The sequence below is a fragment of the Buceros rhinoceros genome, unplaced genomic scaffold (genome assembly GCF_000710305.1).
Source record: "Buceros rhinoceros silvestris isolate BGI_N320 unplaced genomic scaffold, ASM71030v1 scaffold13144, whole genome shotgun sequence".
NCBI lineage: Eukaryota > Metazoa > Chordata > Aves > Bucerotiformes > Bucerotidae > Buceros > Buceros rhinoceros.
The window spans coordinates 8,365-22,915 of record NW_010406564.1 but is presented as its reverse complement, the minus strand read 5'-3'; the positions used below and the strand labels follow the sequence as shown (position 1 = coordinate 22,915).

The 14,551-nt window shown below is 39.8% G+C and overlaps 1 protein-coding gene across 1 annotated transcript in view; it reads left to right on the top strand.

Moving 5' to 3' along the window:
• The window catches only part of FAT3 (FAT atypical cadherin 3), a gene marked incomplete at both ends in the record, with an annotated part of 42,869 nt that extends 28,524 nt beyond the window's left edge, over positions 1-14,345 (top strand). Inside the window, 5 exons of the mRNA XM_010134163.1 lie at positions 1-846; positions 8,088-8,284; positions 9,328-9,481; positions 12,183-12,416; positions 14,255-14,345. Coding sequence (XP_010132465.1) covers positions 1-846; positions 8,088-8,284; positions 9,328-9,481; positions 12,183-12,416; positions 14,255-14,345 — 1,522 coding nt within the window. The remainder of the gene's footprint in view (positions 847-8,087; positions 8,285-9,327; positions 9,482-12,182; positions 12,417-14,254) is intronic.
• Positions 14,346-14,551: the final 206 nt, after the last annotated feature.

Below are 14,551 nucleotides of genomic sequence, written 5' to 3'. Positions count from 1 at the left end.
GCATTCCTGTAAAGCATTCCCTCATTCCTGTCTACATCCATGTTTTACCCCCAGAAACTATTTTGCCTTCCTTTTCTCAACCCCAGTATTCTTTTACCATAGCAGAAGACGCCCTCATAGGTAGTACCATTGACATTCTGCATGTTTTGCCTAATCAGGGTGTGTTGTACAGCACAGTTAATGGTGAGCTGACTGAAAACAACAGAGGTGGGGTTTTCATCATAGAGCAAGACACAGGACTCATAAAACTGGATAAGAGACTTGACCATGAGACAAATCCTGCTTTTCACTTCAAAGTTGCAGCCACCATTCAGTTAGACAAAGTAGATATTGTGTTAACTGTGGATGTGGAGGTTAAGGTATTGGATGTAAATGACAACAAGCCCATGTTTGAAACAGCTAGCTATGATGCTATAATAATGGAAGGGATGCCTATAGGAACAAAACTTATGCAAATCAAAGCAGTTGATGCAGACTCAAGTGCAAACGGGCAGGTCACCTATACACTTGCAGTGGAATCAGAGCTGGAGAAGATCACAGAAGCATTCACTATTGACAGCAACAGTGGCTGGATCAGCACACTGAAGGATCTGGACCATGAAAAGGATCCTGCGTTCACCTTTGCAGTGGTGGCTTCAGATCTGGGGGAAGCTATATCCTTGTCATCAACCACCTTGGTCTCAGTTGCTGTGACAGATATAAATGATAATGCACCCATCTTCGAGCATGAGGTGTACAGAGGGTCAGTGAAGGAGAGTGACCCTCCAGGGGAAGTTGTGGCTGTTCTTAGCACCTGGGACGAAGACACGTCTGATGTCAACCGGCAGGTTAGCTACCATATTACAGGTAAGAAGAACTTCCATACTTTCCTCCAAAAAACAGCTTTATTGAAGATCTGTGCATGTGTCTAGCTTTAGATGAATGTTTAGCAGGGTTTCAGCTAAATTATCACTGTGAATCAGACAATTGCATCTCTCTGTTGTTTTTGGTTTTGGTTTTTTTTCTTTCTTTAATTGGACAGAATTTGCAGCAACCAGCAAATCTGAAGAGAGTAAAAAGGGAATGTGTGTGTTTCTGTCTGAGTTATTCTCTCTCTAATTTCCAAGATTAATGCTTCATGATTTGCTGCAGTGCAATGTAGTGCAACCCATCAACTCATCATAACTGATGCTTGGAAAACATCATGACTTAATGTTTCAACCAAGGAAGAACCTTTTATTAAGGAGAAAATAATTTCATCTCCAAGCATTTAACATGTTTTGCAATAGCTTTTCTTTTTTTTTTTTTTTGAGATAAGAAAGTGCAATGCAGGAGCCATTTTGAAACACTACCATCTGTAGGATTAAAAAAAATAATAATTTTGCGGTGAAAAGAGTCGGGGGATACCATTGATGCCATCTCTTATCAGCACAGATTTCTGGCCAAGGAGATAATAATCCACTTAGAAGCACTGTTTAGCTGCCATGCATTGTTATATGCAGCATAAGGCAATTTTGATTACATTAATAACATATTTTTCAAAATGTGGTAACACTGTTCTTTCATTTTGTGCTATATTTATTATCATTTTCTCCTAGGTTCAGACTAGCCTTTGTGTGGGTATGTTATGAGTGATGGGGCCGCAGTTAATTTTCCTCTCTACAACTTGCATTGTCCAAGAGGTTTTGTTAGGGAACAACTTTATCACTTTACTCCAACCTTCACAATCCAAGAGCTAATATTAATTACTTAGTAATAACCAGATTATTGGACAAATGCACATTTTTCTCTCTGGATGGGATTAGAATTACGCAAGACTGCGTGTAGGAAGCAGGCTATTGGCAAAAGCAACTTAACTAATGGGATAAGAGTTTGTATATTTTGCTCTGGGTGAAAAGACTCGTACCCCTTTGTTAGATATCAATCAAATTGGAAATGGCTGTGGGATGGTGTGTGGGGAGAGGTGTGATATTCCAGTTAGGCTTAGATTGTCTGTGTCGCATATCATTTTCAAAGCAACCATTTACTTGAAAGTCTGGATTTTGTTTAACCATTTGCAAAGACTATGTGTTTATAGTGTGGTTATGTCATAGAATATTAGAAGTAGAGGCAAAAATAGTCTTGTGGATAAAGCACAGGATTTGAAGGCTTTCTGCCTCATTTACCACATATCTGAAAGTAGATAAGTAGTGCCTCATCCTAGAGATTTTGTGACATTTGAAGGAGTTGGGGATCCCAGTATAGAAAGTACCGTAGGAAATGCAAACCTTGTGTTTGTAGCAAAGATATGTTAGTGTACCAGGATCACTAGCTGAAGGTACTGTTTTTCTCTTTGTTCTGAAGTCTTTCAGTCATCTCTTACAGTGAATTATGCTTTTAGTTACATAATAATGTTTTCTTCACATCTCAGTGGTGTTAACTTAGCAGAAACTGGACTTCTGAAAAATAACTGCCACACGTGACTCAAATATTATAGATCATTCTGTACCTTAATTTCTATCACAGTTGAAAATATGTCAGACATTTTGCTGGTATTTTAGTTTCAGAATACATTAAATGCCAAAGCCCAAAACTTTCTCTAATGTGTACTGTACATTTACTGAAGTGTATGAGCTCAGAAATTCCACTGTCTTTGAATATATCCTTGAATTTGGGAAATGCGTGAGGAAAAATGAGGTTCTTTGATTAAAATGTCAAAACATATTAAAGTATAGTTTACTTAACGAAATAGTCTATTCACACTTTAACTCAACTTGAGCTCAGCAACTGCACTTGAATATTTCATGGAATCAGATTAGCCAGAAGATTATTCAAATGCCGTGGCATTCTGGAGGCATTTGGAAACTTCAGTATACAATAGGCAAACTGAGGAAAAACAGGACCCTGACAGAAAGGAAAAAAACCCCCAAATTATGAGAATGACATGTAGATCCACCAAAACCAGCTTTGTGCAAATACACTTGGAAAAAAGTGGCATACGGAAGATACATGGGAAAAAAATCATCGTTTAAGAGATGAAAGACACAAACATTCTGGGTCAAATGTGATCACTGGAGTCCTTTGCGCTCTTGATAAATACAAACATTTATTGAAGTTTTCTGGTCAAGTTTGAAAAGCGTTAGATACATTTGGCGGATAAATATGTACTCTGCTTTGAAACTCCTTTAGTTTAGGATTGGTTACCATGATAATGGCAAGTGGTTGCCATTTTCAATCCACCTTCACCTGCATTTGATGGTGGGGGAAAAGCATTTGCACTTATCCTTTGTAATTTGTAGTTTGATAGCAGCTGGAGACATTCATGAAGCAAAAGTGCTATATGTAAAAATAAAAAACCATTAGGTAGTGCAAATGACACAAATGCACTTAGGGAGCACAGTAGTTTTCTTTTGACAGCTCATTTGAGGTCATCGCCTGTATCATTTGAGGCAGTTTGGCTAAAACCAGGGCTCTGCTGATGTTTAGCTAGGATGTTTAGCCTAGACCCAACCAGATATTACTGAGATTTAACAGTGGTAAGCTAGGAAAAGCCACCAGGAAATTGTCAGTTGCTAAGACTTGCTGAAGTGTTTTGTGTTTCTCAGTGATGTTAACTAGGCTCCATCAGGTGGGTAAACCTGAGGACAGACAATAGTCTTCAAGCCTGGTTCAGCTGAACACAAAGGACTGGATGTTTTGGAAGAAAAACATCCTGGTGTTGAACACAGCGGGCTTTTCACTGGATTGTTTGCCCAGTATGATCAAAGTGATGTTTTTTGTTTGGTTTCGTTTTATATATGAGACCCTGGAGTTGTGCATAAATAGATGTTTCATTCTGAAAGAGCAGTGTCTGCGATTTTATGATAGTAAAGCCAAGAGGATTGGGTTTATCATTCCGGCAGCTCAGTAAACATGCAACATCTTAAACTGGGAGTGGAGGATAAACTATTGATTTTATGCAATACAAATGCCTAGAGTTCTAATTGGGAATTAAAAGTATCTAAACAAATGCATAAATATGAGAGAGAAACTAAATAAATAAGTTAGTAAATATTCTGTTTTCCCTCCCAGATTGGGACATTGCCGTGAAAATTGATACTGTTGGCTTCTGGTTTTCAGTTCCCTTTTAGCTGTTATAATTCCCTCTGTGTGTGCTTTAGTAATGATGTGTGTCAAGATCTGTTTATTTTGGATCACTGTGTCTCTGCTTTTCATTTGTATCTGGCTGTTTTCTTTCTTTGCTTAGACTTGAGCTTGATTTGGCTTTGTACTATTTGCTGACTAGGGAGGGAGGGAGGGAGAGCAATATTTAAACTTCAAGTAACAAAAGATAAAAGATAGTGCTGATTATTTTAGCCTCAAAGCTTTTCTAAAAAGTTACTGGAGTGTTTTTTGTAGCTAGCACTTCGCTGTTGTGACATTCAAAGTAGAACATAAGAAAACTGCCAGAAGATTTTAAAGAATCCATTAATATGTGTAGTCAGGAGGCTTCTGTTTAGAAAAGCTGCATTATTCAGAGTGAAAAACTAATTAATTAGAACACCCCTAGGAAACTGATCTGCTTACATATATTAGTGAAAAAGTTAATTAATCACTGCAGAATGAGATCTGCATGAAGACATATGTGTAAGTACCAGTTCCCTGGGCCAGTGTGGATTTTTTTCGTGCCTTCCTTTTTTAAGAATATTTCCATGCCAGTATTTGAGTGTTTAGATCTCATTATTTCTGTTACACTTTATAGTACAATTTCCACCTTTGTCTTCCATCATTAAAGTATATAGCCAGTCCTGAGAAGCAAAAAACCTGAAAGGTAGCGCTAATGAGCAAGGCATGTGCGTAAACCATTACACATTTGCTGTTTATTGACAGGTTTCTTGGTCATTCGTGTTGGTCCTTTTCTAGTGGACTAAAGGTGGGGTGGGGTAGGGGGAAGGAATCCCAAGGACCTTCTTTTAATACATACTCCCCGAATTCCTATGCATGATTTAAAAGGCATCAACAACAAAGCAAGTGATTTCAAAATTGCTCCAAGCAAGCATCACTGCCAGCCATAAAAGCCACCAGCTGATTTTAATTACGTTTTACCTTCCCTCTTTTCTTAGCTATGGGATACCCATGCCTTGAGCGTAATGCTTCATAGTTGGACAGGACAGTTAATGATTTCCTTTTACAAAAAAACTAATATGCAGGAACGTACTGATTGATATCATGAAGCTAAATAAGAATATTTAGGCCATTTTTATTAATGGTTTACAACATTAAACTCATTGTGACAAGATTACAGCCTTTTACAAAGAAGAGTTAATCTTTTTTATGCTGGCATTGAACTGAATAGAGAGAATTTAATGTTATTCACCAGGGGTCTACCTTCTTTGAAGTCACATGAAGACTCAAGTCAATGGACAGATTCTCACTGCCTTGGATTGTATTCAGATCTGGCCCGTAGCGCACATCGACATACTGTGTAACCCTCTTGAGGAGAAGTGCCTGTTTATATCACACAGCTGATTTAACAGGCTTTAACTGAGTCCTCTGATGATTATTCCAGAATGTCGTAGGAATCGGTGAGAAAACTGGGATTTGCTTGGTTTTGTGACCAAAAAAGGTGATTTTTCTATCCACAGAAACTATCTACTGTGTTTGATGTATCAGTTTTGTGCTCTAAATTATTAGTGGGCCTTCTGTAGTTATAATGCCTTTCTGACTAGTTTTCTAGAAATCTTACAACATGCCTTTTTGTTACAGTTACAGCAGCACAAATGGTGATGCTTAACCAGAAAGATTTGCTCAGCCTGTCTCTACTGACTCAGTTTTCGTGTTAAATAGAAAACAGTCTATCTTGTCATTGGTAGCTAATGAAGAAGGCAGAGATTACAGCCTGTGACCTCTTTTCTGCTTTTTGATGTAGAAAGGAGGTATGAAATATGCATTAGACTTTTTTTGCTTGGTTTTAAGCTCAGTTTCAAGTTCAGATCTTCTCTGCCATGTTTTTTTGCTAAGAAGGTCCCTGGGAACTGACAGAATTGTGACACCAGAAACAACAACAGTGACACCTAGTCACTTGACAGAAGAGGCAACTCGAATAAATTCAGCCTTGGATTTTTTTTTTTCAATACTTATTTACTAAAACAACACAATTACTGGAGAGGAAGGCTTAAGAACCCGGCCTTCCCACTAAGCTTGCTCAGATCCCATGAGACACGTCAGGACGCTAAGTCAGTTGTAAGCAAAAGTACAATAGCAAAAGTACACTTGACGTTCTTGATCCTGTTGCAATAAAGCATTCCCTTGGTATTTTTATACCACTTTTATACATGAGAAACATGGAAACTCGATCTCAGATTGCATTTCTTTATGGGAAGGACCTAGTAGGAGATTAACTGGAATTAAAGTTCACCCAATGAAGCAGTATGATGCTTTTTGCTATATCCTCACTCAGTTTCTGTAGCACACGAGTTTGCTATGACTGTAGTGCTCTATCCTAATTTATTAAATGTACAGACCAAGGTTATGTTAGATGCTGGGCACAAAAGGCTGGGTAGTTGACTTTACTGGTTTTGGCTGAGATAGAATTAATTTTCTTCATAGTAGCTAGTGCTATGTTTTGATTTTGTGACCAAAACAGTGTTGATGACACAGGGATGTTTTAGTCATTGCTGAACAGCGCTTACACAGGGTCAAGGCGGTCTCTGCTTCTCACACTGCCCTACCAGTGAGCTGGCTGGAGATGCACAAGGAGTTGGAAGGGAGCACTGCAGGGACAGCTGACCCCAACTGACCAAAGGGATGTCCAATACTGTGTGACATCATGTGCTGCAATAAAAGCTGAAGGGAGGAGGAGGAAGGGGAATGTTCGGGGTTATGACATTTGTCTTCCCAAGTAACTGTTACAGGGAATGGAGCCCTGGTTTCCTGGAAATGGAACACCTACCACTAATGCCTTATTTTGCTTTCCTTACACATGCAGCATTTGCTTTACCCATTAAACTGACTTTTATCTCAACCCACAAGTTCCTGAACTTTTACCCTTCCAATATTCTCTCTCATCCCACCAGGGGAGAGCAAGCAACTGTGTGGGGCATAGCTGCCTACTGGGGTTAAGCCACAACATTGATTTAAAAGATTTTACTTTCTGGTCTGACAGGGGGCTGAGATCAGGCTCAGAGAAAGGTCGTTTCTTTATGGAAAAGTGATTGAGGGTGGTTCCTTCATGGAGCAAGCAGGGAGCTGTGACATGTCAGATTAAAGAGTAAATAATGTTATAAACATTAACAACTGTGCCCACCTTGATTATTGCACGCTTCCGCATGTGACATGTCCTTCCTTCCTTCCTTCATGAGGATGATGTGGACCAAAACTTTCCCTGTCTCAAACTGCTTGTGACACCATGCAATTTAATGATGTGGCTGATCAACATTGTCAGGTTCAGTGTCAGTGTTACAGCGCGATAACAAGCTGTTCTGCTTCACCTCCTGCACTTGTTTCACCAGCTTTCACTCTCGGATACATTTGATCTAATTGTACTGCTTATCTTCCAACTGCTCCTCAAATGACCTCTTGTTAGGACTATTTAATACTAATGTGTCTTCCGGTGTCGGGTAAACTTTTTTAAAAACTAGAATCATAATGAGCAGAAGAATGGTGCAGCTGTATGATAAAGCTTTCATTAGAGGTTTTCTTAATAGAACCCACTTCCAGTCCTTGATTGCATAATCAACAGCTAATGAAATTGTCTTGGTAACAAGAGCTACGGTGTATTACATCCTCTCCTGAGACTAAGTGGAAAGACAATTGTACCAGCCTGAGAGGACTATTGATTGTTCACAGTTTGAATTTGATTGCCCTTAAGGGGAACTAAACAAGCGATCATCTTCAGCACTGCTGAATGGATTTTGTTTCTGCTGAAAGTTATTGGTTCACTTTCATACAAGGCATTTGGGGGGCAATAAACACTGGGAGCGTAGTCTCGTTACAGATTCCCGAGTCTGCAAGTTTGAAAGCGCCGATCACTGTAAAAATAAATGACAGCAGCTTAGTTCAGGTCCTGTGCAATGTGTCTGTGTGTTGAAACTAGGTGGGAGCTCTGAAGGGACCCCCCAGCCCATTGCGTGTTCCTTGTCTCATTGCAGGAGGGAATCCCAAAGGGAAGTTCGCTCTGGGACTGGTTCAGAATGAGTGGAAAGTTTATGTTAAAAGGCCTCTAGATCGGGAAGAGCAAGACGTTTATTATCTGAACATCACCGCCACGGATGGCCTCTTTGTAACCCAAGCTTCCGTGGAAGTGACTGTCACTGACGTTAACGATAATAATCCAGTTTGTGAACAGGTGAGTTAGCCACAGCCGCAGCAATCGACTTGTGTTGAAAGTGATGGCTTCTCTATGGGTGTCCCTGCTGTTTACAGGTATTCACAGGTGATGTCCACTTTCATCCTCAATACCTTATTTGAAGAATGTGATTTGAGAGACATGCAGGATAAAGCAGTCCTGTGAAGCCAAGATTAAAGGATAATGGTCTAGTAAAGCTAGCAAAGGAGTCTTGTCAGCAGTGGCCCTAGTTGGCTTCAGAAAAAAATGAAATCATGTGGTGGCACTAGGCAGCCACTCCTTCCCTGCAGAAGAAAATGTGCTTTCCCTTCACAATCAATGTAGAAATGTCTTCAATTTAGTTTAACTCTGGCCTTTGTGAACCTGGCAGATGCCAGACCCACTGGAAAAGGCAGAAGAATGTAGCTCACTCTCTTGTTGTCAGGCATGCATGCAGTGTGCCCTGACCACAGCTTTCACAGTGCGAGCTGTGTTGTCTTCTGTGGAAAGGCAATGTGGGGAACTGATATTACTGCAATAGAAAGGTCTGTGTAGAAGGAAAGACATGATGAAATGCAGAGTTCCTTAATGGTCCTGCTCACAGAATCTTTTATATATACATATATATATGTATGTATATACTCATGTAATTCCCATCATTACATCATCACTGATGGACCAATGACTTGGGTCATTGCAAGCATTACTCTGGGGAATCTCATTTTGTACCTCCCTTAAACACTGCTGGATGTGTCGATAAAAACAATTGTCTGTTAGCACGCTCATCAAAGTTTCCATGTCATGGGTGTTGATGAAACAAACGGAAGAAAGAAAATGAGACCATATTTAACACCTAAGACAAGCCCTATTAAGAGTCATAAACTGGCATTGTTTTTTGTGGCATCTCAAAGCTTAACAGTGATTTGAATTTCTAGAAATGTGTTATGTAAAGGAGAATTGTTTTCTATATAGAAAGATGCACTACAGAGAGTTTAGAAAAAAAGGTTGTGAGAAGACTATAAAATACTGTTCAGCGTAGCTTACATTTCTGTTTTTGTCTCTAGGTTGCATACACAGCACTGTTTCCTGAAGATATTCCATCAAACACAGTTATTCTTAAAATCAGAGCCAAAGATGCTGACATTGGGTCCAACGGTGAAATTCGCTATTCTCTCTATGGTGCTGGGAACAATAAATTTTTCTTAGATCCAGAAAATGGTAAGATGACAACTGAATGTTTCTGAATAGCCTTCTTAATCCCTTGACTTCGGTGGGTCCTAGTTTTCTTGTTTAGAATTAGGTTACACTTGGATATCAGCCAGTTGTTCCACTTATGGCAGGCATGGATGGCCACTTCTGAAATGGTGGTAGTAGGAGGGAGAAAGAGAGACATCTTTGTTGGCCAGGTTGAATGTTACAATCAGAGAAGTGGATACTGACCGTTTTATTTCCCTGCCAGACCCCAAGTTAGGTCAGAGATGTATAACAGAATTATAGAATGCTTTGGGTTGGTAGGGTCATCTAGTCCAACACCCCTCCAGTGAGCAGGGACATCTTCAACATCAAGTTCCTCAGAGCCCCATATAGCCTGACCCAGAATGTTTCCAGGGGTGGGGCATCAACCACCTCTTTGGGCAACCTGTGCCAGTGTTTCACCACCCTCCTTACAAAAAATTTCTTTCTTATATCTAGTATAAATCTCCCCTCTCTTAGTTTAAAACCATCACCCTTTGTCCTGTTCCAACAGGCCCTGCTAAAAAGACCATCCCCGTCTTTCTGTAAGCCCCCTTTAAGCACTGGAAGGTTGCTATAAGGTCTCCCCAGAGCCTTCTCGTGCCCAGGCTGAACAACCCGAACTCTTTCAGCCTTCCTTCATAGAAGAGGTGCTCCAGCCCTCTGATCATTTTTGTGCTGTCCTCTGGACTTGCTTCAACAGGTCCATGTCTTTCCTGTACTGAGGACTCCAGAGCTGGACAGAGTACTCCATGTGAGGTCTCACCAGAACAGAGTAGAGGGGTGGAATCACCCCCCCTTGACCTGCTGGTCTTGCTTCTTTTGATGCAGCCCAGGATATGGCTGGTTTTCTGGGTTGCGAGTGCACATTGTCGGCTCATGTCCAGCTTTTCATCCACCAGTACCCACAAGTCCTTCTCTGCAGGGCTGCTCTCAATCACATCATCCCCCAGCCTGTACTGATAACATGTGCAGGACCTTGCACATGGTTAAACCTCATGAGGTTCACATGGGCCCACTTCTCCAGCTTGTCCAAGTCCCTCAGATGTATCAGCCACATGGGATGACTCTCAACCAGGTGTCATCTGGAAACTTGCTGAGGATACACTTGATACCACTGTCTATGTCATTGATGAATATATTAAACAGCACTAGTCCCCCTGTGGACCCCTCACCAAACTGAACATTGACCTGTTGACCTCTACCCTCTGGATGCCACCATCCAATCAATTCCTCATCCACCAAACAGTCCATCCATCAAATCTGTATCTCTCCAATTTAAAAGAAGGGTGTTGTGGGGAACCATGTCAAAGGCTTTACAGAAGTCCAGATAGATGACATCCATAGCTCTTCCCTTGTATACTTATGTCATCACTCCGTCATAGAAGGCCAGTAGGTTGGTCAGGCAGGACTTGCCCTTGGTGAAGCCATGCTGGTTGTCTCGAATCACCTCCCTGTCCTCCATGTACCTCTCTTGGATTCTTAGTGCAGAAGAAGAAAATATGCCAGCATGGTCCTCCTTCACCTTCAGACTTCACTTCTTCCACCTTGGACTAGATGTATTGGTATTTAGACCCTGTAATAAAGGCATTCCTTTCATACGCAGATTTTGCAGGACAAAGGCTATCAGTAATGAATTTGTGGACACGGTGGAATGCTACAAAGTTCTTGTATATTTGGCATTTGGTCTGGAAAGAGATGCTGATCTCTGCTAAGATATAGATTTTATGGTTGTTATGAAGTAAAGCTAAATAAAATCATTTTCCCATGAACAAACATCCCACCCCTCTGTTATTCTTAGGAATTTGATTTCCATAGTGATAGACTAAGTCCTTCCCTGTGCAATGCCTTCTCTGTCTGACTAGCAGGAGACAACACCCGCTATTGCTGTAGTGTTACTGAGGGAAGAGGAGGTGTTGGAGACCTATGCAGAGTGTGTAGGGGGGAAGTATTGCCCTCTTCAGAAAAAAAAAAAAATTGCATTTAACTGCAAATTACACCCTTTACAAAATTAACCAAAACCTTACATTTTGACTAGTAGAGGTTCTTTGCTGGTGTGACAGTGTTTGGCAAAGGTTTATCCGTGCAGTGGAAAATGGATAATGGGTAAAGCTCTCACAGTCTGAGTAAGCTGCCTCTTTGTTGCTGTTAATGTTTATTGTGATAACCATCTCCGTATGAGACTAAGACACTTGTTTCAAACTAGATGTCAGAGGTATCTACAGGAATTCAGAGCTGTTTGAGACTGCTTTTGTGGAGAGAAGAGAAAGGGATGTTGGTGTTATTTTGGAATAGTAGCATTAGAAAACATTAAAGTTCATGATGGCTACTGTCATCAGATTCAGGATGTGTTTCTGTATCTAGGTGTTTGTAAATCTTGAGAATAACAGAAAGGCAGACTTGGAAAAACGTGTGGTGTTCATATGGGTGAAGTTGTAGGCTGTTGAATTCTACCATGAGTGTCTCGTCCTTCCTGCGCTTATATTGGCAGCTCACTTTGATGAGTAAAGAGGTGTGAGAAGTGACACTGCTGTAAGTCTTTAATCTGTTCATTGGAAAAAGCAAGGTTGTTTTTTTTTCTTTTTCGTATTCCTATGAAATACACGTTTTTGAGATACTCACACTATCTAGAATTAGTGATGTTGCTACAGTAGTAATGATGGCTGCTGCTTGTAATCAATTTTAGGTGAGCTGAAATCCTTGGCCCCTCTTGACCGAGAGAAAATCCCTGCATACAACTTGGTTGCCCGAGCCACAGATGGTGGTGGCAGGTTTTGCCAATCAGAAGTTCATCTTATTTTAGAAGATGTTAATGATAATCCACCAGTGTTTTCATCTGATCACTACACTGCGTGTGTCTATGAGAATACAGCCACTAAAGCTTTGTTAACGAGAGTCCAAGCCACTGATCCTGATGTTGGTGAGTAATGCTGAGAACAATAATCAGTGTTTGGGAAAACTCTGTGGGTCGGTGGAATTGCAATACAGCTTAATTTTTCTATTGCTGTCTCTCCTCGTTCTTTCCTCCTTTTGCTTCTGCATCCTCTGCAATTTTCTCTCTTCTTTTTATTTACCTCTCTTTATTTACATAGTGGTGTTACGAATAGAAAAGCCTTGCAGCAGCCACAGAAACATGGAGTCTTTCCTTGTCTTGATCAGTGACAGCTATGTTTAGGGGTAAATTCCAACTTTCTTCCTCCAGTGCCCTCACAACTTTTCTTGAGCCATGATTTTGTATACCCATGCCTCTATTTATGCAAATCGTATAGTAACGTGCCACAGGGACCTGTACCTGATTAATCGTAGCTTTTCTAGAGTTTTATACTGCTATAACTCCCATTTGTTCCAGCTGGTTACCTTAGCATAAAACTATGGTTGTACACTCTGAATGTATGTTATAAATGTTCTGCTTATTTAACTGTGCATTCTTTTGAAGTGTAATAGTTTATTATATGAGGACCTTAACCTTGAAATCTGAACTCAATTATAAATATTCAAAGGGGTTTTTTCGCATGAGCAGTAGTAAAACCTACCAAATAATTTTTTTTTAGCTTATTCACTTTAGTTGAAATACATAAATCCCATCACTTATGGGGATTTTTTTCCTGTGGTTTTGGAGGTATTTTGCAAAAACTGTGGCCTGAGCAGCTACACATAAAAAGCAGACCTTTAATTGAATGAAAAACTATTTTGTGTTAAAATCTTTTTTGCTTGAAGCACAGTGCATGCTAGAAGTCTCAATTGTTACTAAGGCTGATAAAGCAAATATACAGGAATCAGTAAAGGAGCAGCAAGCATTCGTTAAGGTATCTATGAAGAGCTGCATTATATGCCTTGGTTGAAAAATTGCACTTAAAATTATAATACTGTCCTGCGGTGAAATGCCAATTACTGGTAGTACACTACTGAACAATCTGAACACCCAGTGTTGTTGTTTTCCACTCTTGTCTTAATTACCATTTTTCTCTTAGGTGAGATGACATTCAAGGAGAGAGGGGAGACAGAAAGAATTAGAATGAAAAGTTGTTGATAAAAGTTCTGGCTAGCACCAACTTTACATAATGAGATTGCTAGCAATGAAAAAAAAAAGAGCTAATTGCTATATCTTCCTTCTGAAACTAGATAAGTTAAAGAGAGGGATGCATGTGATGAAAGAGAAGGGGCTATGTGCTTCCTTAACAATTAGACCTGAAAATCAAACAAGGCGTTGTATCATGTGAAAGCGACTCTGGTCTCTAAAATTGGATTTTATATTAATTAATGTTCTATTAAGGCATATTAAAATCATTCCCTGTTGCTGCATAATGAATGACTTCAGGTGGTGTAATGTTCCCGTCACAGAGAAGAATGTAGTATTGATATTTCTTATGGACTACGAGAGTCCTGTAATGTTTTGTGGAGCACTTTCCTGAAAACATTGGGGGAGCCAGTAATCATCATACAAATAAATTTTTAAACATTCAGGAAACATCTTCTGGTCAGTCTTGGAATTTACCCATCCTTCTGCTTTGAAGACCCATGTACTGTAAGGATAGGAGTATCAGTATCGGTATAGAAGCCATTGAGTTAAAACTTGAGAAAAGTCAATCTGTGGTTCTGCAACTAAACACAATTTAACATAAAACTGAAAATATCCTGGTCAGACTCTGTTGGTTAATTAAAACAGTTTCCAGTTAACAGGAAAATAGTATTATATCTGCCTTGTGCTTTTGATACCTCTTCAAGTTCCTGAACTCATAGTATCCCGAGAAATTTCAGGACTGGAACATAAATTGTTGTTTAATATATTTGTAATTTGGATACATGCTTGGAAACTAGCGTTAGCAGCTGGGCATGCTAAAGGAGAGATGTAATTCTGCTTCACACTATTCAATAGAAGAAAATGGTTTTAACTGTTTAACTGCAGTAACACATGTTTATTTTACATAACCTCTCCATGTAGCGAGCTGTCTTCAATTAAATGATCGCTTGAAGAAGAGACAGTATACATATATCCCTTTGTTAAGATGTATTAATAACTACTTATATTGGAAGTTCTTAATATCTCCACAAAAT